This window comes from Tachysurus vachellii, chromosome 11 (genome assembly GCF_030014155.1).
Source record: "Tachysurus vachellii isolate PV-2020 chromosome 11, HZAU_Pvac_v1, whole genome shotgun sequence".
NCBI classification, from domain to species: Eukaryota; Metazoa; Chordata; class Actinopteri; order Siluriformes; family Bagridae; genus Tachysurus; species Tachysurus vachellii.
The window spans coordinates 16,510,325-16,536,593 of NC_083470.1; the positions used below are offsets into that span (position 1 = coordinate 16,510,325).

Consider the following 26,269-nt stretch of genomic DNA (forward strand, 5'->3'; position numbering starts at 1 on the left):
TCTGCCCAGAGCAGAATCTGATGAGCCAACCTGAACAGGGGGCGCGAATGCAGACCTTCCTGATGACAGATATAGGAAACCACCACAGTTTTGTCTGTGTGCACTACCACATGGGAGCCCCTGAGGTGTAGGAGAAAGTGTTTCAATGCTAGAAACACGGCCCTCATCTCCCAGCAATTTATGTTATATGCTTCCTTGGATGCTTTCTGTAAGTAAACTATATTAAAAGTAATAATATAAACCCTAAATTAAATCATAACAGCACACAGACCAATTTAGGTTAAAAGTTTAGTCTCTTTAGCTAAAACATTTAGGAATAAATGGTACCAGGGTACAGGCTGCCAGGTTGGTAGAAAGGGTCTGAAACCAGTAATGCACTCAAACACCAGAGTCCCAAAACTCCAGTAATCTACTGTCACTGTGTACTTCTGCTGCTCCAATAATTCAGGTGCCTGAGGAGAGATTAAATGAAAAAAAGAGAATGTTTTACCTATCCAAAAGTAACTAGGTTTATGTGTAAACATATGTATTATTTTATAATAATAATAATAATAATAATAATAATAATAATAATAATAATAATATGTAAGAAGATGTAAGAAGAGTTCGAAGGTGTTTTAAAAAAATTCACATTGCTGTAAACTTTTGGCATCACTGATTCTTGTTGTTTTTGTTGCTTTAATTTTAATCTTTATATTATGTGTGTAATTTTGTTGCTTTTATTTTGCTTTTGTAAAGCGCTTTTAGATGTTCTTCTAAAGGCGCTATAGAAAATAAAGGTTATTATTATTTTGCCATGATTCATCTAACCAGACTGGTTTCAGTAAAATATGATAAAGAAATAATTCTAAAAATATATTATTATTATTATTATTATTATTATTATTATCATAATAATAATAATAATAATAATAATAATAATAATAATAATAATAATAGAAATAGCAGGTCGTTAAAAAATGCTAAGCAATGGCAAAGTCAAAAACCAGCCATGGGTCAGGCAATCTGCAGACAGGATATCAGAGAACAGGAAGAGGTAAAAATAAAAAATGCTGTATTAATCAAAACCTGGATAAACAATACAAAATTAACAGCTTGGCACCGAGATGACACAAAAACACTGCAGAAATAAGATTACAAGACACACAAGGGTTAAAATCATAACCGGAATTAAGGACGTATAAGGGGAACAACCAAGCAATATAAAAAATGCACATGAAAACATCAATGTGCACCATGGATCTGTGTCTTGCAACGGGGGATTCGTACACCTTGGACAATACATGTTTTAACCAGCAAAGGCATTCTTGTATAAAGTATTTCACTTAGCACACAAAACTTTTGTAGCCTAAAATCTAAGACCATGAAAAAGTACATTTAAGAAAATATAATTTATTTATGGCCTTATTCATGAACCATGATCTCCCAAATTGTATACCTCCTTAGCAGCTGGACAAGAATTTCCACACTTAGTTTGCTTAATAGAGGCTAAGGCACTGATGCTCAAAAGCTTTTGAGAAAGTCTCTAAAAATTGATTGTAAAAATGTAAAAACAGTCATAATGTAACTTAATAAAAATTAATAAAAATTAATAAAAATTGATAAACCAATCCTAAAGATTTCTTCTAAAGGTTTCTTCTAATTTATTCAATTCCATTTTATTCTTTGCTTAGATTCAATGTTAAAAATAAAACTGAATATAAAATATATATTATATAATACTGAATATAAAACTGAATATAAAAATGAAAATACCAACCAGGTACTGCAGAGTCCCTACAAATGATGTGCACAGACTGCTCTGGTCTAGCTCCTTGGCATAGCCTAAATCAATGATCTTGTGAATTAGCTAAAAGAGAAAAGATGGGAAAAATTAGATGGCATCTATGCAGCAAAAATAAATTAATCAAAACAGATCTTCTAATACTTGCACACACACACACACACACACACGTACACACCCACATACACTAACCCTTTTCTCTCCCTGTTGGAGCACAATGTTCTCTGGTTTGAGATCTCTGTGAATTATTCTCTTCGTGTGAAGGTATTTGAGGGCAGAGGCTGAAATAACAAACAGAGGTAATTTAATAACAAGCCTGCACATATACTCACCCACAAACTGTTTTACACAAAAAAAACTCTTTAGTTATTTTAAGTTTGAATGATTTTTCACATAAATCAATATTTTATTAAATGATAACACATTTTTACTTTAATGGCTGTACTAAATGGTATGTCCTATAACAAGATATTGTAAAAAATGCAATTTGCTAAAATATCCATTATTTTGTCTTTATCTTTTGTGTAATTTATCATTATCCCTATATTTCTCAATCTTCTTTCTTCACCAACCTGGATACCTTAATTGATTTTCCAAACAAAATCATTGTGAAGCCAGGCCCTTTTACTAAACAGTGGTAACGAGACAAAAAAACTGAAAAAGTGGGTAGTATCCAGACGAAATTACAATTACCTGTTTGAGAATTATATTTAATTATAGTATTATTTCATGCTTATTGTAAATATTCTTCTAAGATTTTCTAAATATTTCGATATGGTTGCTGCAAAACTGCGAGAAATTTTCCATCATTCTGTTTTGAATGTGTTTTTAAGAGCTGTGTCACATTGAATTCAGTGTATTAGCGTTTGAAAAATATGCGTCATATATATAGTTTAGTATAGTTTCAGGTGGTGGAGTATGAATGACAAATTAATTAATAGATTTTAAGAGATAAAGTCTTGAATGCATTTTCTGTTAAAGCAGTGAAGAGTTGTAACAATTTGATTTCCAGAACAGAGAAATAATGTGGGCCATCTTAGCCTGTTCTGTGAGGCACCAGGTTAGTTGCTGAACAAAGTAAACAAGAACTTATGCTGCTTAAAACTTCAACAGCACCCTAGTTCCCACCAAATCACTCTTGAGAGGGCAAGTGTTGTTCAGTCTGAGGGGACTGCTCAGTTAAAACCAAGGGGTTTCAGTCAGGGGCCAAACATGCCATGGGAGGTGTGGCCTGCAGAGATGTATTAATTCCTTGCAGCTGAAACAATATTTGTAGTAAGGCAGGCTCAAGCCTTCCAATGACAGTAGAAAGATTATCTATAGTAAATTTTACTTGTTTGTTTCATGATGTTTTTTTTTTTTTTTTTACTGTATAAGCTACATTGGCATTGAACTCATGTCTATATTTATGGGAAACCAGCATAAAAAGAGTGAGCAACAAACCAATACCAAAAACATAATGACCGTTTGCAGAACAGAAAAAAAAAATCACAAATTGAAGATCACCTAAGGTCAGATTTGCGATTTCTGTGTTGGAAGGTTAGTGCTTTACCATTATGCTGCAAGAGGGACTAAAATAATAAGGAAAATCAGAATCAAAAAGGTATGAGGTCTCAACCCACAGCAAACAAACAAACAAACAAAAACAGGTTTATGAAAGTGTAAACATCAAACTGGAGTATAGTCCAAGTTTTTAAATATAAAAACATACTGCCCATGTCTTCATAAAGAGTCTGAAACCGTTGAGCAAATACTCAGAGTAGCACATTTTTTCTTGCCTCCCCTGGTGGCCAAAGACACAGCCCCAGGCTGGGCTATTACAGGACCTTCTTCTAAGGAATGTTGATAAAGTTCAAGAAGGAGTGGGACCACAGGAATGAGCACAAGAGAGAGTCTTGTCCTGGGCTTCTGTGTGTGCATACCGAGCAAGCTGCTACATTAGACAAAATGTCTTGGTCAATATGTCTACAACAACCTACAGGATGCGAGAGAGTGCCAACCAAAACTGGTGGCTTAAGACATGAAGATATAGGCTGTTACATATACATAATAAATTCTATTTGCTCTTAGTTTCCCTTTCATTTTGTTCATGTAATAACACCTGCTATCTTATATTTGTTTTTAAAAATACAACTGATGATATTTTATGTATTTGTAACTGAAGAAGCAAATTATTAGCTCCAATGTACATTAAATTTATGTGACATTTGACCATATGTAATAACCTGATAACTTATAAGGTTTAAAAGTCACCAGCCTCTATTTATTATCTAACTAATTTTTATAGTATTTGTATGTCTGCTGGTGGTGTTGTTTTTGGTTGTATAAAATTAAGCAAGCAATAACAGCTAATAATGGCAATGGCAAGGGTGGACCTTTATAATTTTTTTTTATTTGTTTGTTTATTAATATGCCCTAAAAGCTCATTTATGCTAGCCAGCTCTGGTTATTATACTGCTCACTGGACAGTAGACAGTTTCATTGTCAGTATCAGTATGTTACTGATCAGCAGTTTCTTTATGTGTATTTGTCTTTCTGTCTGTATACCCACATATATCTCGCAGCAGGATCAGAACAGAGCCTTCTCTCATCCCACAGCAGTTCTCCAGTAGGTTGAGATACTGTACATGCATAAAAAAGGTTACACTGGCAGACACTTAAAGGCATACATATTTCATTAAACACTTCACATTAATTCACCTTGCGAAGATCTCCACCTTGGCAGTACTCCATAGCTAGCAGAGGCAGGTCATTGGTGGCTAATTTCTGCAACTCCTCAGGGACCTCTCTTGCTGCTACTACATTTACATGATTCAACCTAAGAACAGATTCAATTAATTGGTAATAGGTATTTCATCCATAACTAATAATATGGTCATGGCAACCTCAGTGATTAAGAATGTCATTTGCATAAATTACTACCTGTATTAGTAAATTTTAATATACACAATATTGGCTGGCCCTGACTTTTGGTTAATACGAAAAAGGGGCCAAATGAAATTAAAGGTTAACAGACACCAGACTGGCCTTACACCAAAATATATACAGCAAAAATAAACCCCATATCAGAGTGGTTCAATTAACACACTAAAAGTATCAGAGTCTGCATGTGTCTGGGGATAAATGCTTTGTAACAGTCAGCATGCTAAATTTTCATCTGTTTACATTTATCTTAAGCACCACTGAAATAGTTGCTGGGACTAGAAAATGGACCACGTTTGGAGGAAACTTAACTCAGGACTGATACTTATGTTACAACACTTAGTAAAAGACCCTGCTGTACATACAAGGCCTACATGCATCAAACCCATAGGTAAAGCACCCAAAACTCCTGATTGCAATGACATTCACAGTATCCACTGATATGTTCAACTGATGTTTTGAATGTTCTTCCTTCACTGACAAGCAATTATTCTGATATATTAAATAAAATGTAAACAACTATTTATTTGTTAAATCTTTGACTTTCAGTGTTTTGTGTGGATGTGTGGAATGTGTGGAAATTGTTTGGATTTAAAGTGTAAATTTATGTGCTGTGGTTATACTGGTGGCTTGTCTTTCTGTGTATGTGGGTGTAACTTAAATCTGGTAACTAAATCTGGTTTTAATTCAATTATGTGGGCAAACAGCTATAAATTGTTACTGAAGTAACAAACAAAACACAGTGATCTTTTTTTTTTATTAAATCTAAAAATCAAAAAATACAAAAGAACCACATGACACAGGTGCTAGATCAAAGATTTAGCTTAAATCCATTTTGTTTTCTTCCATAATTATTCAGAAAACAAAATAATGAGCCTTATTAAATACTGAATATGGTGGTTTCCAACATTCATAACAAGCTTTGCTGGGTGTTTTCAGCTGTGGTGGGGCCTGTAAATAAGATCCTCTCATTTTTTCCCCCTTTCCCTTTGCTTCTAAATCACATTTTTAACTAAAAAACAACTAAAGTTTTAAATAAGTTTAAAACATTCTGAAAGTATAAAACATTTAAGGATGTATATATTAACAAAATCAATACAGAAACATATGATTATATGTTGGCAAAAATGCCAACCTCAAAAATAGATTCACATTGCAAAACAATATATTACAAACTAAAGAATTTATTATTACATTATTTTTATATTATACTTTATCATTGAAAAGTGTATTTGAAAACACCTTCTGTTGGCCAGGTAACAAGATTAATGTCCTAATTGAGAGCATATTCATGCACACACAAACATAGAGATAAATATTCTCACCGTTTCATAATCTGGATCTCCAAACACCATCTTTCCTTATTCTTAGCACTAAGTTCTTGACGACACTGCTTTATAGCAATCTGTTCACATGTGTCCTGCACAAACACACATATAAAGAAGCAAGGAGAAACAAAGAGAAATTTCTTATACATAAACAATATAAAAGATTTATTGGGCATAAAATTGTCTAAGGAGAACAGCACCTTAACCACTGAGCTACCACTTCCAGAGTATATATAATATAAGCACAATTACATAAAAGTTTTCATTAATATTGCTGTTGTATTTTTCTGCTAACAACATGATGTTGCTTGTACTATGGAAAGACATATTTGCATTAACGGACTTTTATATATTTCATTGCTCAGTAAATTTTGTTTATTCCAGAATAGGTTTCTACAAATAATTATAGCAGTGATGTACTAGAAGGAAAATTCACATTTCACAATATACAACAATATACAGCTGAACTAAACATCAAAACAAAAGCCAATGTAGCAATTTTTTTCACATTTTTGTGGTCAGCTACCACTTCCCACCCACCAGATAGCTTTCCCTTACCACATGACGTCTACCAACTCTGGACTTGTTGTCCAAGCTACTTCATAGGATAGCATTCTTATGCACTTTATTAGTCTGAAACCTTTTAAAATTCTACTTGATATGATGTTCTGTGAAGTGGAGAAGGGTGTTCAAGACCTGTAAAGCTAAATCAAATGTAAATAAAATACTTTACTTTACCGTAGCAGTACTACTGTACTTAGTACTGTAGCAGAGTGAATTAAGTTACAACCACACTGTAAAAGGTTTTCACTAAAATGTCTACATTTTCTTCAAATTGCAGTTTTAATCACATGCTGTTTTCTTTTTTCTTTCCAAGGACCCCCTACAGCTGATGCTACTTTGGACTGGAGAGTTTGTGGACAGGGAAGCACATCATGTGACTTCATGTGACCACACCTGTTCCTGTGGGGGATGCTGCATCACTTCCTGTTTTCCCATGGAGGTTACCGCCTCACTTCTTGCCCATGGGGTATGTTGCAGGCCTGTATCTTTTTGGATTTTTCTCCTTTTTTTGTACTTTATATTGCTCCTGTGGTGGAGGTGGTGTGGTACTGGCCTTTTGCAGAGTTTTTTTTCCCCTCCATCCCTCCCTTTTGGGACATGGGTCAGCCTGTGGCTTGCCTGGGGTCCTTGCTCGGCCCTTTCTGATCAGCTGTGGACAACACTCTGCAATTCTGCTCGGCTGTGGACATCATATAGCCCTTTTGCTCGACTGTGGATGTTGCTCAACTCCCTCTGGCTATGCCGCTGTGTGCCTTGCCATGTTCTTCATTTCTTGCTCCCCGATTCTAGCTGGGATCATTGCTCTTTTGGACTTTGTGCCATGGTTCTGGTTTGGCATGTCAGGAACTGCACCTTGAAGGGGAGTACTGTCAGGTATGGCTGGGACTATTCCCTGCCTGAAAACCAGGGGGACATAGCCCCAAGGCTTTGTTTATCTGTGCCATGGGCTTTTTTTTTTTTTTTTTGTATCACGTTAGACACACCCTTCCCTTATCCATTCCCGCCTCTGCACACCTGTTCCTTGTGCTTCAATGATTGTCACCCCTATTTATACCGGTTGTCTTACATCTGTTTTTGGCTGAGCCATGTGTTTGTGTTTCTGTGTTCCTGTTTCTGTGTTCCCATGTTTTGTGGTTCCGGTTTCCTAGTGTTTCTAACCCTTTTTTTCCCTAAATAAACACCGTTTTTCCACATTATTCCTGACCTTGGGTCTGTATTTTATCCATGAAGACACCCAGTTTTCTGACACAAAACAAACACATCATAGAAGAGGAGCAGCCTGGTGAGCTCAGGAAAGCCTAAAATGCCTTTATAAACTATTTTAGTAAATAGTTTACAGAAAAAACAAAAAGGATAAACCATTAGTAAGCTTCAAGAACAGGAAGACCAAATGAGAGCTTGTCAAAAACATCTTTATAAAGTCTATACAGTTCAAGAACAACAGACTATGGAAACCTTATATATTACCACCTTAGAAAAAATAATTACCAATGGAGCTGCATAATAAGGTAGTTTAACTTTATAAAGCAGGAAAAGGATCTAAAAATATATCTCAACACTTGAAAATGCCAGTCAGTACTGTTCAGACTCTGGTAAAGAGGTGAAAAATAAGAGTTTCTGTTGAGTCTATGCCACGCTCAGGTAGACCGAGAAAGATTTCACCCACTACTGCCAGAATACCGTATTTTCCGCACTATAAACCGCACCGAATTATAAGGCGCAGTCTGAATTACGGGGTCTATTTCTGTATGCATGCTAAAACATACGGTCTACAAAAAAGGTAACGGAAGCAAAACAGTGAGTTTAGTTGAACTTTATTCTACTATTTAACAATACACACATTATTTTTTAATCAATCTTCCCACAAATCCATCAAAGTCCTCATCTACTGTGTCTTCTTAACTTGGCGCAGTTCATTTTCTTGCTTCTTCCACTTCCGAACCATAGATTCATTGATGTTGAATTATTTCGCAGCTGCTCTATTCCCATTTACAACCGCGTAACTGATAGCCTGTAGTTTGAATTGTGCCTTGTAAGCATGTCTCTTCACTGGTGCCATTTTCGGGGGTCCTTAGACAAACAAATGTTGTCTTCTTCTTCTTCTGATTTTGCTTGGCGGATGGCAAACCAACTTAAGGTGCATTTACCGCGACCTACTGGACTGGAGTGTGGAGCGCATAATGGTTAGGAAGAAAAAAATGTTGTTTTGCAACATACCAGTAGTATACCTACTGGAGGCATGGCGGAGGTAAGCGTACATACTGTACGTATTACGTAATGTTCTCTGATTGGTTTATCGCTGCCAGTGTACGTAGTGTATGTATTACGTCCCTGTGTCAGCGGAGAATGGTCCGACAGTCAATCAAGCAGAGCACTTACCAAAGTCGCACAACAACATTTTTACAGATTTTTGGAACTCAGTGCACACATAAGGCGCACCGGATTATTAGGCGCATCGCCGATTTTTGAGAAAATTTAAGGCTCTTAGGTGCGTCTTATAGTGCGGAAAATACGGTAATTGTTAGGGACAGAAAGAGAAACCCACAAACAACTTCGCAAATAATACAGGCTGCTATAGAAAAAAGTGGTGGGGGTGTTTCAAGGAGCACGATAAGGAGGTACTTGAACACAAATGACCTGCATGGTTGAAAAAGCCATTACTGCACCCATGCCACCTTCCTAAGGCCCACCTTCAGTACCCCAGACAGCACCTAGGCAAGCCTCACAGCTTCTGGAGCAGAATCTTTTGGAGTGATGAGACCAAAATTTAACTTTATTGTCACAACCATAAATGCTATGTGTGGAGAGGCCTAAAGTGAAAAGTACACTATCCCCACTGTAAAGCATGGTGGTGGATCTCTTCTGTTTTGGGGCTGTTTGAGCTCCAGTGGCACAGGAAACATAGTAAAAATTGATGGCAAAATGAATGTAGCAATTTGCATTCTACAGCAAAAGCTGCACATGGGATATCTTCGATGTTTCAACATGAGATTGATCCAAAGCACAAGGCGAGTTTGACCTCTAATGACTACAGCAGAAAATGGTGAAGGTTCTGGAGTGGGCATCCTGACCAGATCGATATTAAGAACTAAACGTATGCAAACATTTGAACAGGGATTATTTCCTTAATTTCTTATTCATTATGTTTTGTAAGATGATGTCATGATCTTGCGATATATCACTCCAAAATGATCTGATATCCCCTTCAGTCACAGCTCGCAACATTGGGGTAACCATGGACAATCAACTGTCCTTTTCCTCACATGTTGCTAATGTGACACGCTAACGTTGGTTCCTTCTCTACAACATTAGAAGGATTCGGCCATTTATGTACACACAGGCTACTCAGGTACTTGTTCAGTCTCTTGTCATTTCAAGATTGGACTACTGCAACTCACTACTGGCAGGTCTACCTATGTCCTCTGCCAATGATCCAAAATGCAGCTGCACAAGTTGTTTTCACCCTGCCTAAGTTCTCACATTCCACTCCGCTGCTGTGCTCCCTTCACTGGCTTCTGGTAGCTGGACTGAATCAGATTCAAAACACTGATGCTTGCCTACAAAGCCAAAAATGGTTGGGCTACCTCTTACCTGAAAACAATCATCACTCCTCACTCTGCACTATTAGTTTGATAGATATATTTACAAGTTTAACATAAAACTTACAATTTCCACGGTTGAACAAATCAACTGATGCTAAATAATTTTACATACATAAATTAAATTTCCACATAAAACTAGCACAATACATTAATAAAGAAAAACAGCAAATTTCACCATCTACAATTAATTATTATGATGTCAAAATTCATGATGTTTAAACTTGTACAATGTTTACATGTTTACAAGTTTAGATAAATCTATGACAATCTCACAACCTAGCTAGCATGATTGATGGGTTCACATAGGTTGAATATTACCCAGCTGGGTTCCACATTGAGAATGGTTACATTGCCTGTTACTGGGAACCAGTTTGGCTGCCCAGAAAACACCTGGGCTATAAGCAGGCAACACAGAAACCCTGCAATTATGTGGCCCACATAGACTTTTAGTGGGCTTCTTTCAGTATACTGTTATTACTATTATATTACATTTATCATCATAGATTGCAGTGACTATCTTTAAATATTTTTTAGCTTAATAATAATAATAATAATAATAATAATAATAATAATAATAATAATACATGTTCATATAGGTTTAAAATGGGATTCAATATTTATTGTTCATCTACTGTGTCATAGTCACACTGGCATAAATATCCAGTATTTACTGCACAAGTGCAAACTAAATTTACAACATTTGGCAGAGGCTCTGTTGAAGACTCTAATATCTCTTATATTTTATAAAGCTAAGCAATTGAAAGTTAAGGGCCCAGGGCCCCAGTTTTGGCAGGACCTTGGATTTGGACTCACAACCTTCTGATTAGTAGCCCAATAACTTAACCTCTACACTACAACATCCCACAAACTGTTTGCACACATTTACGCCATGCTCACATTAACCATGTTGCAAAGTAGTTCCCCTGTTTATATGTTACCATCTGTGTAGCATCTAATAGTTGATTCAGTAATTAACTAAATTGTTCAGTGCTAAATCAGTGGCAGTTATTTCTTTTGTTTTTATTTATTAGTTTAATGTTTCTTTGTATTCCACAGCATTTTACATACTTGCATAGACTTCCCAGTCTACCCTAGGGCTTCACCACAGCTGTCCATTCACCAAGTGCATTTCACCCATGCTTTTGCTACTTTGGCAAGCCACAATACATTTTTGTTACCATCTGTGTAGCATCTAATAGTCGATTCAGTAATTAACTAAATTGTTCAGTGCTAAATCAGTGTAAGTTATTTCTTTTGTTTTTATTAATTAGTTTAATGTTTCTTTGCATTCCACAGCATTTTACATACTTGCATATTCTACACCCCAGAGAAACAGACAAAGGGACAACCTTTTTTGCAAGATTCATTTGACAATAATAATTGGTCAGAGAAAAGGTAAATCTATCTACATTTTAAATAATAGTATTTAATCATTGTCTATGTTTTTAAATAACACCTGGAATTGTATGAAGTCCTAGAGATGTATGTAGTGTCTACAGTAGGAAGCTGTGTGTTTTTGTGAAAAGTGATTTCAGCCAAACTAGGCTTTATTATTGGGTCCTGTTACAGAACAGGGTTCACGGATATTGGTTCATGCCAAAGGAAAAAAAATAGTGCACTATACCTTGTTCTGCCATCGGGTTACATTTCCAAAGCCACCGGTCCCAAGTCTCTCCTTAAGTTCCCATGGGCCACAGTTCTGAGAATGCATAGGGGGGGCACGGTTCATTGTTTCCCCAAACCTACACAACAGCTAATGCAGAAAGAAGTGCACAACTTTACAACTACAAATCCAACTTTATTAAAATGCAACAAAAAAGCATAGTTATCCATCCATTTTTTTCAGGAGGCAGTGTCCTTCTTTGGGGATGGTTTCTGTTGGAAAATCCTTGGCAAAGCAGCTAGGGCTAAGAAACCCTCTACAGTTACTGAACTGTGAAGGAGACTGCAAGAGGTGTAGAAAAAGATCTCACCAGAGCAGTGTAAGGAAACTAGTGGTGTCCGATGTCCTATATTGTCATTGCAAATGGGTACAAGGCAACAAAATGCAGTTAGCGTCTAAGAAGAAGTGCAAAGTAGTAGTGCAGTATAGACATATAATATCAGCACAATACTTAAAATACTTGGAAAAATAAAAATAAAAAATAGATAAAAAACAAAACACTGACTGAATGAGAATTTTGTGGGTGTACACAGGACAGGAAAATGGCCATTTTGTATAGCGCTAAAGTAAAACTCAATAAATAAGTAAGTAAGTGAGTAAATAAATAAATAAACAAACACAATCTAAAGCATGGAGAGAAAAGAATCTCAATGTGGATAGGCTACTGCAGCATAAGTCTTCCTGCCAGCTCATAAGTCTGATCATTCTTGTCTAACCATTCTCATCAACAAGGTGTTTATGTCCGCAGGCCCACTGTAGCTCTTGTCCTGCATCTGCATGATTCTATGCATTGTGCTGCTGCCACACAATTAGCTAATTAGATAACTGTATAAATGAGCCTGTGTACATATATTCCTATTAAAGCACGTGTGAATGTAAATTTGAGTTGACAGGTTACCCAGCCAATTTAACCAAAATTTGAGTGCTATACCTAATGTTATGCACATTATAATAACATTATTATTATAATTTATTTATTTATTTAATTTTCATTACAGATACATTTCATGTTAGGGTTCATACTGTATCCATGTTTTAGTCTATAGTCATTTTAACACATTCTCCCTGCATAAGAAATATCCTTAACTGATCACCAAAATGGCGATGTCTGGGGGACTCTTATTTTAAGCGGTTGGAGAAAGAAATGCGGAAGATGACCAATAAGATATCGTTAGCATTTTAATTCTACCAAGAAGTACCAAAAGAAATAATAAACTTGTATCTGTAACCAGGAGCAACGAACGAAAACTGAAGCTGAATTTTTCTTGCCCATTTAACAACAATAATAATTGTAGAAAAGCCGTTTTCTAGTATCTACTATTTTGTACCTAATCAGAAACAAACTATAATTAATATGGTTTCTGCAATTTTTATATTAAAATGAGTCTTATCATTACTTTCGTCCTTTGCTACAGCTAGATATATTCCGTATCGGTACGTTTTTATTCCTGAACAGACAGAACAGTATTAATGTATATCTACTGAATAAGCAAGGTGACTAATCATTTACTAGTCTGCAGTGTTTTCGGTAAGACAGCTTATGCAACTGACATAACGCCCAAGCAAAGAAATTGGATCTTTACCTTCACAACTCTATCGCTTTCCTTCAAGTTTTTGTACACGGGTGCCAGTAAATGAACCTGTATTCAACACGTTACAACTGGCGCTTTTCTGTTTAGTTATTTTCTTTTTTATTAAGGTTTCGTCGCTATAGTATTCGCACTACTATAGTGTTTCGCACTACTTCCTGAAACTTATAAAACTGAAAAGTCACTTCCCGTAAATGAAAAACGCCTTCTAGTATACCAGGAAGAATGATCCATCGCGAAGACTGGTTTAGTGAATAACTATATTTAAAAAAATAATAAATAAATAAATAGATAAACAAACAAACAAATAAATAAATAAATAAATAATCTTAACCAAGCTCCCCGTGACCCGAGGTAGTTTGGATAAGCGGTAGAAGATGAATGAATGAATGTTAACCAAAAAACCAACAACTATTGTGAATAGTTAAACACCATATTATTTGTTTTTGTTTCAATTGTGTATCTTATTCATAATTACGTCATTTAATATTATTATTCAAATTGTATCACTAAGAACACACATCTAGCCAAATGCAGTTATGTGGCTAAATATAATATAACTTAAATATCGAATATCCTACAGTATTACAAGTATAGTAATAACAAATAGCTGGTTTGTGGTTGTTTGTTTTGTTTTCATTGTAAACTTTTTATATTTTAGCACATTGAGGCTTTCCCCATAAGTGTTGGTATTTTTAGATGTTAATTACATATAATTAATTTTCAGTAGTTTATTCTGGAAAGGGAACAGTGGGGACAGGGTAGGAATTTTGGTGCCCTCACAATCGTTATGTACAAATGTTAAATAGGCAGAAAGCTTTAAAGTGTTAATTCCTGCAACATGTTGAAGACTCAAAGCAATTTTAACCCCCACCCCTGCTTTCTCTACCACTCATGTCCATATGTGTTCATTTCCTGTGTAGTGGTGAGTGTTTCCTGGTGTTACACCCTAGGCATCGACAGATATACACACATCTAACACGCACATCTCTGCTTTAGTATATTTTCTATGTAATGTTGGCTCACTACCAAGAAACCCCATGGGTCCATATGTTATAAAATTCCAATGAAAATGTCCTGAACTCTGCTCATTGCCTGTTCTAAAAGATTCCACCCTTAAACATGTGTAAGCTGATGCTAGCTGTTCAATTCATAGCTTAAGAACAAATTCTTTAAAATGTCCAGTTTATAAGTATATAAAACAATCATAAACAAATATGTATGAATCTTAAGGAATCAAATTTATGCAGCAACAATATTTATAACAACAATATAGATTTGTTTTTATTTTCCACTTAGGTGTATTTAATTAAATTATAATTACTTTATAATTTGGTCACTTAAGTGTGCTGAATTGAGATTTCTGCTTGTGGGTATTCTGCAGTATGGTATAGTGAGGAAGGCAGTGTGCAACATATGTAACCCAGGCTTGTTTACATTTTAAAAGTGGTCCCTCATTCAAAATCAACATAATCTAACCAGGCACAATATCTAGATTTGCCTCAACTGGCTTGAAAGGTCTATATATGCTTCATGTGTGTTGTGTATCAGTGTAGCAACTGAAATGAGGTGCATATAAGGAGACTAATTCCATACTGTAAAATTACACCTTATGAAGCAATTATATGTTCTCAGCAAAGAACCAAAGGCGTGTTAATTATTTAACAGGACTGTTGTCTGAGACCACACTCTCAGAGGGGCCAGTGCAAGAGAACATAAACCATGTCAGTAGTATAATTAAAAATATTAAATTTATATGCATTTAATTTTGAATTTTATATTCAATTAAATGAAATATGAATTGTGAAATCTCAGTAAAAGAAAAATACACTTGATAAATGTTGAATTACAATTGGAATTACAAATAACAAAATTTTGTTAATTCTAAGGAATAGTTGGTGAATAAGTTTGACAGTTTTGATAAGTTCTAAATGATATAAAGGAGTCATTCAATTTGGTATAGTGGAATATGATTTACTTACTTTACTTTTGAGTTTAGTGATCTAACTAAGGATTTTGTTTTAAAAAATGCATTAACTTTCTAATAGTAACCACACTGCACTACACTGCTCTTTCTCTTACTATCCCTGATTGTCATTGCTGTTAAACCTCTTTGCTATGCACAATCATTATAATAGAATAGAATAAAATACAATAGAATAGATTCTATTAGTGATGCGCTTCAGAAATGTTTTTAGCAGAGTTTTCCCCTAGGTTGTAGCCTACCTAATTGACCTTACTGACAGGTTTACAACCATGTTGTCACTCTTCATGTAGTGAAAGGGTGTTGGTGGACCTAATATAATCATCATCCCCTATCACATATTAGTCTCTGCATGCAACTCATGATATCTACACCATCTCTGTAATTTCCAGTGGTGAAAGCCTCTTAAACACCTTCTCTACCTGTTCGTAAAATACCTCAAACCCAGTTCTAGCTCAAACTTGTGTAAAGTGTAGGGTCTCCGTTGTTTGAGAATTGCTTCAGAAAACTGAGTCGGCACGACAAACAAAACAAAAATCAAAACAAACGTGTTTCCAATGAGCAGAAAAGGGTGTGTCTTGTCAATATGGGTGTTCAGTGTGCATGTGTGACATTAGCAGAAAGCGGTTTTAACATTGACATAGAGGATAAAAACAAAGAAAGAAAGCGAAGAAAGGCTTATGATAAGGCAAGAAGTAGGACCCATGTTAATATAGGATCAGCTTTCCAGCGCTGGAGAGCACTGAAGGAGCGGGAAGTTGGCCGCATATTCACAGATTGGAGTTTCCCGAGTCAATAACTCCTGAGCTAAACGCTGTTACTACACAAATAACACCTCTTTTCTATCGTAGTAATGTAGAGAGGCAGCTAAAACCGCGTTTTGCTAGTAACGTTTCCCGAGTTGACTCGGGAAACTCCAATCTGTGAATATGCGGCCAACTTTACTTAAGATGCCGAGGTCGCTTTTTTCCTTCTCCATAGGTGATTAACGTTGGTTTTGCTTTGCTTCACAGAACTAATATATGCCGTCCTTTGCATGATTATGCTTGTGTGTCATTTTTGCTTGTTTGTTTATCTGCAATCGTATTGTTCTTCCCTTCAGCTATGATAAATTTCTTTCCATTAGTTGCCAGGGTTACGTATGTATGTGTGGGTGGAGCTATCAGTACAGGGGTGGGACCCACTTGGGTTACTGGCGTGTTTGTTTTGGTGATTTCATTGGCTTTCAAACAACGGAGACCCTACCTTTAATAGGCCTCCGCAGACAATGCTTAGCTCCGCCCAGGACGCAACATCTTTAGCAAAGCTTACTCCTTTTTCAAGCAAGACGTGGACTCTATTATATACTCTGTATTTAGAGTATATCAGTAAACTTCTTGATCCATACGGATAAATTGGGAAAAGAGCGTGAGTACCTGTGGATTTACACCACTTTTTACACACACAATTCGTTGAAGATCACAAACGTTACAATTGAAGGCGTCCGGGCAGCTTCATCATTCAGGACAGCGTGCCACTTTGTAAGATTTGTAAAGCTTAGTCATGCTATTGTTACTGAATTAATGTACAAGGTCAACATAACTAAGTAGTAAAAACATTGCGCGCATACAAACGTACAGTGTTCCCGCGCTACTTAACGAACTGAAAGTCCCTTGAAAGGGTTTTTAAAGTAGCGCTTGCTTCTACGGTAATTTCCCAAAAAGACTGCTGTATGAATTTATTGAAATGTATTGCTATGCGACATGTATGGAGATGTTCGTCTCCAGTGTTCTGCTATTTGTTTTCAAGATCATGTATATACCACTGCTTTCAGAAGCACATCTAAACCCGTGTGAAATTTTATTGATGGTAAGTAAATCGTTTGTTACTGGAGCAGGAGTTGGGTATCATGGGAGAAACATTAAGAAAAAAAGCTTCCAGCCTTTGTGAACTGATTTTAGCAATTTCTCAGTGCTGACAGGCAAAAACTTTAGAGCGAGTGCGTCCGCGTATTAGTTTATAATAAAAGTGTAGCCTATTTGCTGTTGGTCCTCACAGCTGTAAAACAGTGGCATTACAGTGGCATCTTTCATATGTGGGTGTAGGGGTTTTGTGCAGCAAGTTTCATGGCTCATTATAAATAGGTTTTTACCAGACTTAAACATTTGTAGACTGTTTATACAAGTAAAACTGCCAAAAACGTCACCATTTCTTTGTCTTAGGTTTAGGGTCAGAATTAGCATTACATTAGAATTAGCATTCAACACAAGCCCTTACCACAAAAGATGTTTATACATTCATACAGTACATACATACACGCGCACACACAAATTTGGAGGAAAAAAATTGTAAGGAGCCAAGATTATCTTTGCCAGATTATAAAATCACTTACTCTGTTACATTTTGGAAGCTGCATATAAATTCTCTAGTAACAATCATTCTTATATAGCTTGTTCATTTGCTGTTTAACTTGGTGCCAAGTATGACAGATCACAGCACAATGGGATAAAATTTTTTAGATTTGTTTGGTTAAAATTCTTTCATGTCAATAATTCAAATATATTGCTGATGTATATAATGGTCTATTAAAAAATAATTATAACACTTTGAGGAGCATTTAGTAATTAGCAAACACACAAAAAATGAAGTTGCTACCTTGATCAAACAATGGGAACTATACTAAAATTCACTAAGATAGCAAATATGCCACGTGTTACTGCTAACACGGAAATACTGTTTTAAGGCAATAAGTACACTCACCATAAAATTTAATAATAACACTTATACATCTGCTCATTTGTGCAGGTATACAGTCAACCAGTCATGTGGTAGCACCATAGTGCATAAAATCATGCAGATACCAGTAAAGAGTTTCAGCTAATGTTAATATTAAACATCAGTATACAGGAAAATGTGATCTCTGTGACATGGATGTTGGCACCAGATGGGCCGGTTTAAGTATTTTAAAAATAATTTGTCAACTGTGTGTACTCATAGCTACTATATGGTTTAATATAAAATATATTGTCAATTTAAACAGTACAAAATTGTATTTTCTCTAACTAAGCAAGATAGTTACCAGCTTTCTTGTGACATTGACATGAAACTCACTGCACCTAACAGAATCTGTAATTGAATAGATATATAGCTTTCTCCATTGTTATAAATAATTGATGAGGTTCTGATATGTTTGTTGAGTTGGACTTACTCTGTTTAGTTTCAGTGACCTTGGGGAATTCCGATTTCAGTGTAAAGAGGTTTTAACTCTGAAGTCGTGTATGCCGATATTCAGACTGCAACTACTGTCCTGTTGTGCATTGTTAAACACCAATTTTTTACCTGAAATTACTAAGCTTTTTCTGATCCCTGTTTTTAGTATTCTCATCTCTTCTACATTGTACTGTTTTGCATATCACCTGACACCCTTTTTTAACCATGATTCTGTCTCATGAAAGAATCCCCTATACCAGGGGTCGGCAACCCTTCAACACTCAAAGAGCCATTTGGACCCGTTTCCCACAGAAAAAAAACTCGGGGAGCCACAAAACCCATTTGACATCTAAAATGAAGATAACATCGTTTTTTACCTTTATGGAAAGTATAGAAAAAACTGTAGTGTGTTGCATTTATGAAATCAATGAACTGCTACCGAGTAAATGAAATTTTATTTCTGCAGGCAAACAAAAAAATTTTGAACAGTTTGAACTAACCTTAACAAAAAAAAAAAACGCTGGGTTTAAGGTTACTTTCAAATAAAATGTTTAATGTCTAACTGAGTCCTCTTCGTATTCATGACCAGGGCTCTCAAGTTTTGAAGACAGGCAAGCATGACATCTCCAACCCCCCCCGCAACCCCAATTTTTTTCATTGGTTGTTGCGTTAAATCTTACCCAGATAGTGCTATTTTCGGATTGGCTATTGTGTAGCCTCTTTTTTTGATTGGCTGATGTCAGGCTCGACTAAGAACTGAGACGCGCTTGATTCCTGCTCGGTTTCATAGAGACAGCGGTGCGGACTGATATATTTTGGGCACTGCGGCTTATTAAATATATGATAAATAGTCAAAAAGTTTTTCTGCGTGAGAAATACGATGTGTGGCGGGAGAGCGTGACAAAAGACCGAAATACGTGACTGTCACTCTCAATGCGTGACACTTGACAGCCCTGCATGACATCAAAATTTTAACTTGCCGGCTGCAGCAAACCAAAAATGCGTCTGCTTCTGTGTGTCAGATTTCGCAAGTCGGCAGTTATGACGCATATTTTGAGCGACAAAAAAATTAAACACGGTTTATTTTAATGTTACAAGAGCATCATAATCTTAGAATTTAGAATTACATTTTTTTAAAAACTAACTAACTAAAATATAATTTTAATAAAATGTTAAAATTTTATAATATTTTCCAAATCTACAGGGAGCCGCAGCAGAGGGATGAAAGAGCCACTTGCGGCTCCGGAGCCGCGGGTTGCCGACCCCTGCCCTATACCAACCCACAGATTGAGTCTGTTAGATGCTAGGGACTTCCTAGTTACATATAAACAAAACCTTTACTGCCACATTGCTCCCTCATTCCATGATTCCTTTCTGAAACCAGTGAAACCTAAGGACACTTAACTACTGATATTGAAGCAAGCATATCTAGTCAAGATGGTACTCAATGCACCGACAAACAACTGTCAGATTAGAATATCTGACTTATTGAGAGGACTATGGCCCAAAGGAACAATGCTGGGTACCTGCATATTATATCCTCAAACTCCATCTCCTCAAGCACACTGCAGCCTACAAACATGGCCATCACAAGGTACAACCACCAGCACTACACAGCACTTCAACATTCACAGTCTCCAGAGTTCTAACATACATTAGTTCATACAAACCTTGTGAAGTAACACTCAGTTTGCATTATCTGGACTTACTGAGCATTTTGTTTGTGTATTGCTATCTGTAAAACAGTAAATTCAATAATAAATATAGGCAGTGATTAAAGGGGCCAAGCAAGATATGGCCCCAGGCATTGAAAATAAGCCACTGGGACTATTAGCACTTGTTCCCTAAAGGGTTAAACTGAATTTGATTGAAAAATATTAAAACATTGGTAAGATATCGTTACAGAGTAACCCAAATCTTGTTGCCAAATTTAGGCCATGTTGCTAAATATATGGGACAATTTTGGTGCCACCTGACCCTACTCAGAAGAATCACATTTCTATGACTGTCAGCATTTGGAGTCAGAGGCAATAGAAATAAACATCAGATACTTAAACAAGAACAAGAACTAGGTAAAAGCAGGAACTTAAAAAGATGAGCTTGACAAAGACAAGACAAAAAGGGATGCCAAGGAAAGAACCAAATAGCTGTTCTCATTAGACATAAATATGACTCGGGTGCTTGTGATCTCATAATTGTAGGGGCTAATGGGTAAAATACTGACAATGACACTGTCCCTTTTTAAAGCACAATGACCATGGTGAGGCCAGATGGGGGAGTGCTATCCTTAATAAAGGCCAGCTTTGATCCAGTCTAACTGCCTTTGGTTCTCCCATATTTGCTTGTTCAGACCCAACATACTGCTATATGTCTGCTGCATTCACAGTGGGCCTGACAGTCAGGTATTGGAGTTGGAGGCAGATACAGTTGCAGATAAGTAAGCACACACTAGGTACCTGACCAAGACCAACAAGCACTAGATAATAAAAGCAGGAAGAAAATGATCTTCAGAGACAAAAGGCAAAGAGTGCTATTAGAGGTGGAACTTAAATATTTATGCTCATTGGGGCAGAAGGGGCTCAGCAGTGAGCAGGGCTTGGGAGGCCATGACATTGACCTTGGCAGGGAGCAAGACTGTTTTGGAGGCCACCATGTCTTCTTCTGGAGAGCTTTTTGCTGGAAGATGTCCTGTTGGCCTCTTACTCAGGCTGTCAGTCATCATGCTGGCCTTCCCTAAATTGTTTTTACAAATTTCACAATGACAAACAAAAAAAATTTTTAATAATCAAAGTCAGAAAACAGAATCAGGTCAGGTGATCTACAAATAGGATTACAAAAACTAGGCAAAGGATAAAGCAAAGAATGAAATAACGTCCAAATCGATGAAAAAATATACTCTATTTTTTTCGATTTGGACGTTATTTCATTCTTTGCCATGTTGTTTTTATCAGCAGCCTCTGAAAGGCAGAAAGAAGCATATGTTATTTTAAATCTGAATGAAAATCGCTTACATTTTTGTGTGTGCTACGCCATATTATACTCTCCCAGCTACTCACTGATTGGTCAGGAGTCTTTGCTGCTTCTCTGAGTGTTGGCCATGAAACCTTCTACTGCTCTGCAAATACATGTACATGAATATTTCATTTCAGCTCAGTACTGAAAAAATTCAATTCAAATTAAAATTTTGTCATATACATAATCATACACAGTATGGCATCTAGTGAAATGCTTTTTATGACTGCCCTTGTTGTCTAAACATAGTTAGGTGGATTGTTATAAAAATAGATTTAGAAAATTATAATTAACACTAAGATCAGATTTAAAAAAAACAAAAAAAAGCAGGTTGCCCAGTTGCACTTTATGTGGCTAGGACTACTTACTAAGTCCTTATCTCTGTCTTTGTTTTATGTAGCAGCATGGTCCTGGAGAAACATTGTCTCATTTCACTGTGTACTACAACAGCTATATATGGTTGCAATGACAATATACGCTTCTTGACTTGACTTGACTTGAAAATAGAATAATAAGTAAGGAAAATAAGTAGTTATATAAATATAAAATAGTATAGTATATGAAATACAGTGATATGTTGATATTATTATTATTATTATTATTATTATTATTATTATTATTATTATTATATGTTGTTCTAAAGTACAAAAAGTACAATGTAGAGCAATTTTCAAACTAAGATGTAAAAAAAAAACTTTGGCTGAGGTTGTGGGTGCCAAGTCCAGACTATCCAAGTCCATGCTGTAGCTGTTCTCCTGGTTGACAGCCAAAATGGCCTGGGCAAAGAAGCTCCTTCTCTTTCTCTCTGTCTGTGCCTTCAAGGAATGGCTGGGATCCTGACCTTTGTCCAGCACTGCTCACTGCAGATAGACTGCAGGTCATGGAGATCATTGAAAATGGCTAAATCACTTAGCTGATTGCATCAATCTCTAAAGAGCTTGTCTATCATGCTTGGTGCTATTTCCAAACCAGGCTGTGATGATTTTTGTCAGGATGCTTTCAGTGGTGCAGGGCTTAGCACCTGAGAGGGTAGTTGAACGTCCTTTAAGCATCTAAGACTGTAAATTAGCTGCTGAGCCTTCTTCACCAGGGTGTTGTAAAAGGACCATGACAGGTCCTGGGTGATGTCAACACTTAGCTGCTGGGGTTCTGTTGATCATAAGTGGTTGGTAGTTACACTCCTGATTCACCATCAAACTTGTATGTCTTGCTGATGTTCCTTTAGTGATGAGGGTAAGGGAGGATGAGACATGATTGCCCACTTGTACTGCTTCTGGTCTATTTGTCAGGAAGTTAACATAGGGACGGGCTGAGTCCCAGGACCTCCGATTTAGAGGTGAGTATGGAGGGAATTATGGTGTTGAATGCTGAACTACTTTCAGAATACTATCAGAAGTGACTGGATGTGAAGTACAAAAGTTACACAGTGAACTGCTAAACTTCTTTAGGACAAGACTGATGTCTGGAACTGTGTACAGAATGTTTGATTGTGTACTAAATAATTAAATTTTAACTTGTGTATTTGTTTGTATTTCAGCTCATTTAAAGTAATATCAATATGAATACAATTGCAAGATTGTTGCTGCTACTGCTGCTTCTCCACTTTTGCACTTTATCTGACATGGTAAGTGCTTGTTTGGTCCTGTATAGCAGGGCTGTCAAACTCAAATTCACAGTGGGCCAAAATATAAAACTGAGATAAAGTCACGGGCCAAACTGAATATTTATTGGAAAATTAACTGCAATTGATATGTAATGATCAACCTTTTTCATATGGAAAGAAACTTTAGTTTTGCTTGAACACAGGATTTGGAACAACCAGAGCTTGATATTACAAACAGAAAAAGTGGAGTAGAAAAAGTGCATAAAGAAAACATACAGTATATTCAAACTCAGTTTGCTACACTCTGATTTACTCTGCACATTGATCACATTGATTCTTGCCTTTTATCTGGGCACACGATGTCGCAAACTTTGACCATACACTTTTTGACAAACTCTCCCTCATTAAAGGGCTGGGCAGATTAAATGCCACAATAACGCTTGCCTTTACAGCAGCTTCACTTTTTGATTTTGCTTTCATGAACATAGTCTGCTGGGAAACCAGACTTTTTTTCATCTCCTCCGCCTTCTGGAGCTTCTGCTTTACGTCCAGGTCCTTATACTTCTCATAATGTTTCGTTTCATAGTGTCTTCTTATGTTATATTCTTTCGTTACAGACACGTTAGCTCAGCACACAAGACAAACAGGTCTGTCCTTTATATTTGTGAACAGATAATCTGCCTCTCACCTGTCTTGAAAGCTCCTATTGTCCATCTTTCGTTTGGCCATTTTTGTGGAGGGTGGAATTAACTGACTGTAGCATGGTTTTTATCGACTGTCAACAGAGAATGAGTTTGAGTTTGACACCCCTGCTGTATAGTATTAGCCAGATTATGTGTACAGTTTAGATTTTTGATGAAAAATGATTAAAGAGTAACTAAATTTTTAAATAAACTGAATTTTTCACAGAAACTACTTTACAGAGAAAGGAGAGGAACACGCAGCTATAAAGGTGATTTGCAATCTTCCCTTTCAACTTTGAATTCTTTATACTTGAACAACTACACCTTTTACAATGATACTAAGGCAGTGTTTGCTAACGTTGTCTTTTATTATGAATGTTTTGTTCAAATTAGATCTGATAAGTCTCTGAAAGAAACATTAGATATGTACATAACTGTAGTTTTATGAACCTCATATAATTGCCAGGTACAGTGAGAATCAACTATATACGTTCTTGTACATATGCCCACATATGCTGAGGTCTTCCTGGAATACGATGCTGAGGTCTGACCTGAGTTTGATTGACAAGGAAAAAAGGTGGTTATCCTGTGTGGTGAACCATAGTTATATATGCAATTAACATTCTCATCAAAGTGCCATCCACATCTGCTTGTTTTTGGTCAAAGTCAGTTTACTGTATGTTTAAATACGAAAGATATTGAGTACAGGTGATGTTTGCTTCTCGATTGATTTAATTTTTAGATTTAAAAATTTTTCTAGATCTTAATGGGAACTTAACTTTATTAAAATCTGTTTGTAAATGTCCTAATGTATCCAGTAATTCTTTTATTGAGGTTATGATTTCTTATAGCACTATATTTTTATATTAATAATTGATTGGTTCCCTTTTGAAGGAACTTGATGCTGTGTAATGGCTGATGCTATGGGAATTCTGACGACTGTCCTGTTTGTCTAAGACTAGGGGAAAAAGAAGATATACAATATCTCACAGAAGTGAGTACACCCCTCACATTTTTGTAAATATTTTATTAGAATTTTTCATATGACAACACTTGCTAATGAGAGGAAATTAAGAAATGAGACTTTGCTACAAATGTAAAGTATTGAGTGTACAGCTTGTATAACAGTGAATTTGCTGTCCCCTCAAAATAACTCAACACAGCCAATAATAAACCGCTGGCCACAAAAGTGAGTATACCCCAAGTAAAAATGTCCAAATTGGGCCAAAAGTGTCAATATTTTGTGTGGCCACAATTATTTTCCAGCACTGCCTTAACCCTCTTGGGCATAGAGTTCACCCTAGCATCACAGGTTGCCAGTGGAGTCCTCTTCCACTCCTCCATGATGACATCACGGAGCTGGTGGAAGTTAGAGATCTTATGCTCCTCCACTTTCCATTTGTGGATGCCCCACAGATGCTCAATAGGGTTTAGGTCTGGAGACATGCTTGGCCAGTCCAACACCTTTACCCTCAGCTTCCTTAGTAAGGCAGCGGTCGTCTTGGAGGTGTGTTTGGGGTCGTTAACGTGTTGGAATACTGCCCTGCGTCCCAGTCTCCAAAGGGAGGAGATCATGCTCTGCTTCAGTATGTCACAGTACATGTTGGCATTCATGGTTCCCTCAATGAACTGTAGCTCCCCAGTGCAGGCAGCACTCATGCAGCCCCAGACCATGACACTCCCACCACCATGCTTGATGAAGAGACACACTTGTCCTTGCACTCCTGACATGCTTGATACCATCTGAACCATATAAGTTTATCTTGGTCTCTTCAGACCACAGGACATGGTCCGAGTAATCCATGTCCTAGTCTGCTTCTCTTCAGCAAACTGTTTGTGAGCTTTCTTGTGCATCATCTTTAGAAGAGGCTTCTTTCTGGGACAACAGCCATGCAGACCAATTTGATGCAGTGTGTGGTGTATGGTCTGAGCACTGACAGGCTGACCCCCAACCTCGTCGACCTCTGCAGCAATGCTGGCAGAATTCGTACGTCTATTTTCCAAACACAACCTTTGGATGTGACTCTGACCATGTGCACTCAACTTCTATGGTCGACCATGGCGAGGCCTGTTCTGAGTGGAACTTGTCCTGTTAAAGCACTGTATGGTCCTATGCCATATTTTTGTAGAGCAACAATTCTTTTTTCAGATCCTCAGAGAGTTCTTTGCCATGAGGTGCCATGTTGAACGTCCAGTGACCAGTGTGAGAGAGTGAGAATGATAACACCAAATTCATCTGCACCCTATTTACACCTAAAACCTTGTAACACTAACGAGACACATAACACCAGGGAGAGAAAATGGCTAATTGGGCCAATTTGAACATTTTCACTTAGGGGTGTACTCA

The 26,269-nt window shown here is 36.7% G+C and overlaps 2 protein-coding genes across 6 annotated transcripts in view; one reads left to right on the forward strand and one right to left on the reverse strand.

Annotated features, from left to right (window-relative positions):
• The window catches only part of ikbkb (inhibitor of nuclear factor kappa B kinase subunit beta), a 55,694-nt gene extending 42,066 nt beyond the window's left edge, over positions 1-13,628 (reverse strand). The window contains exons 1-9 of one of the 4 annotated variants that reach the window (XM_060880947.1): positions 13,446-13,628; positions 12,173-12,208; positions 11,824-11,898; positions 6,031-6,125; positions 4,484-4,601; positions 4,335-4,404; positions 1,976-2,064; positions 1,760-1,849; positions 328-452 (exon numbers count right to left, since the gene is read on the reverse strand). In XM_060880947.1, the coding sequence (XP_060736930.1) occupies positions 328-452; positions 1,760-1,849; positions 1,976-2,064; positions 4,335-4,404; positions 4,484-4,601; positions 6,031-6,038 (500 nt within the window). In that variant the 5' untranslated portion in view covers positions 6,039-6,125; positions 11,824-11,898; positions 12,173-12,208; positions 13,446-13,628. Of the gene's footprint in view, positions 1-327; positions 453-1,759; positions 1,850-1,975; positions 2,065-4,334; positions 4,405-4,483; positions 4,602-6,030; positions 6,126-11,823; positions 11,953-12,172; positions 12,209-13,445 lie in introns of all 4 variants that reach the window. The other 3 variants (XM_060880946.1, XM_060880948.1, XM_060880945.1) reach the window with 3 other exon arrangements.
• A 3,072-nt stretch (positions 13,629-16,700) lies between these two features.
• The window catches only part of plat (plasminogen activator, tissue), a 73,292-nt gene continuing 63,723 nt past the window's right edge, over positions 16,701-26,269 (forward strand). The window contains exons 1-3 of one of the 2 annotated variants that reach the window (XM_060881293.1): positions 16,701-16,842; positions 23,174-23,260; positions 24,149-24,191. In XM_060881293.1, coding sequence (XP_060737276.1) covers positions 23,195-23,260; positions 24,149-24,191 — 109 coding nt within the window. In that variant the 5' untranslated portion in view covers positions 16,701-16,842; positions 23,174-23,194. The remainder of the gene's footprint in view (positions 16,843-23,173; positions 23,261-24,148; positions 24,192-26,269) is intronic. The other variant, XM_060881292.1, reaches the window with a different exon arrangement.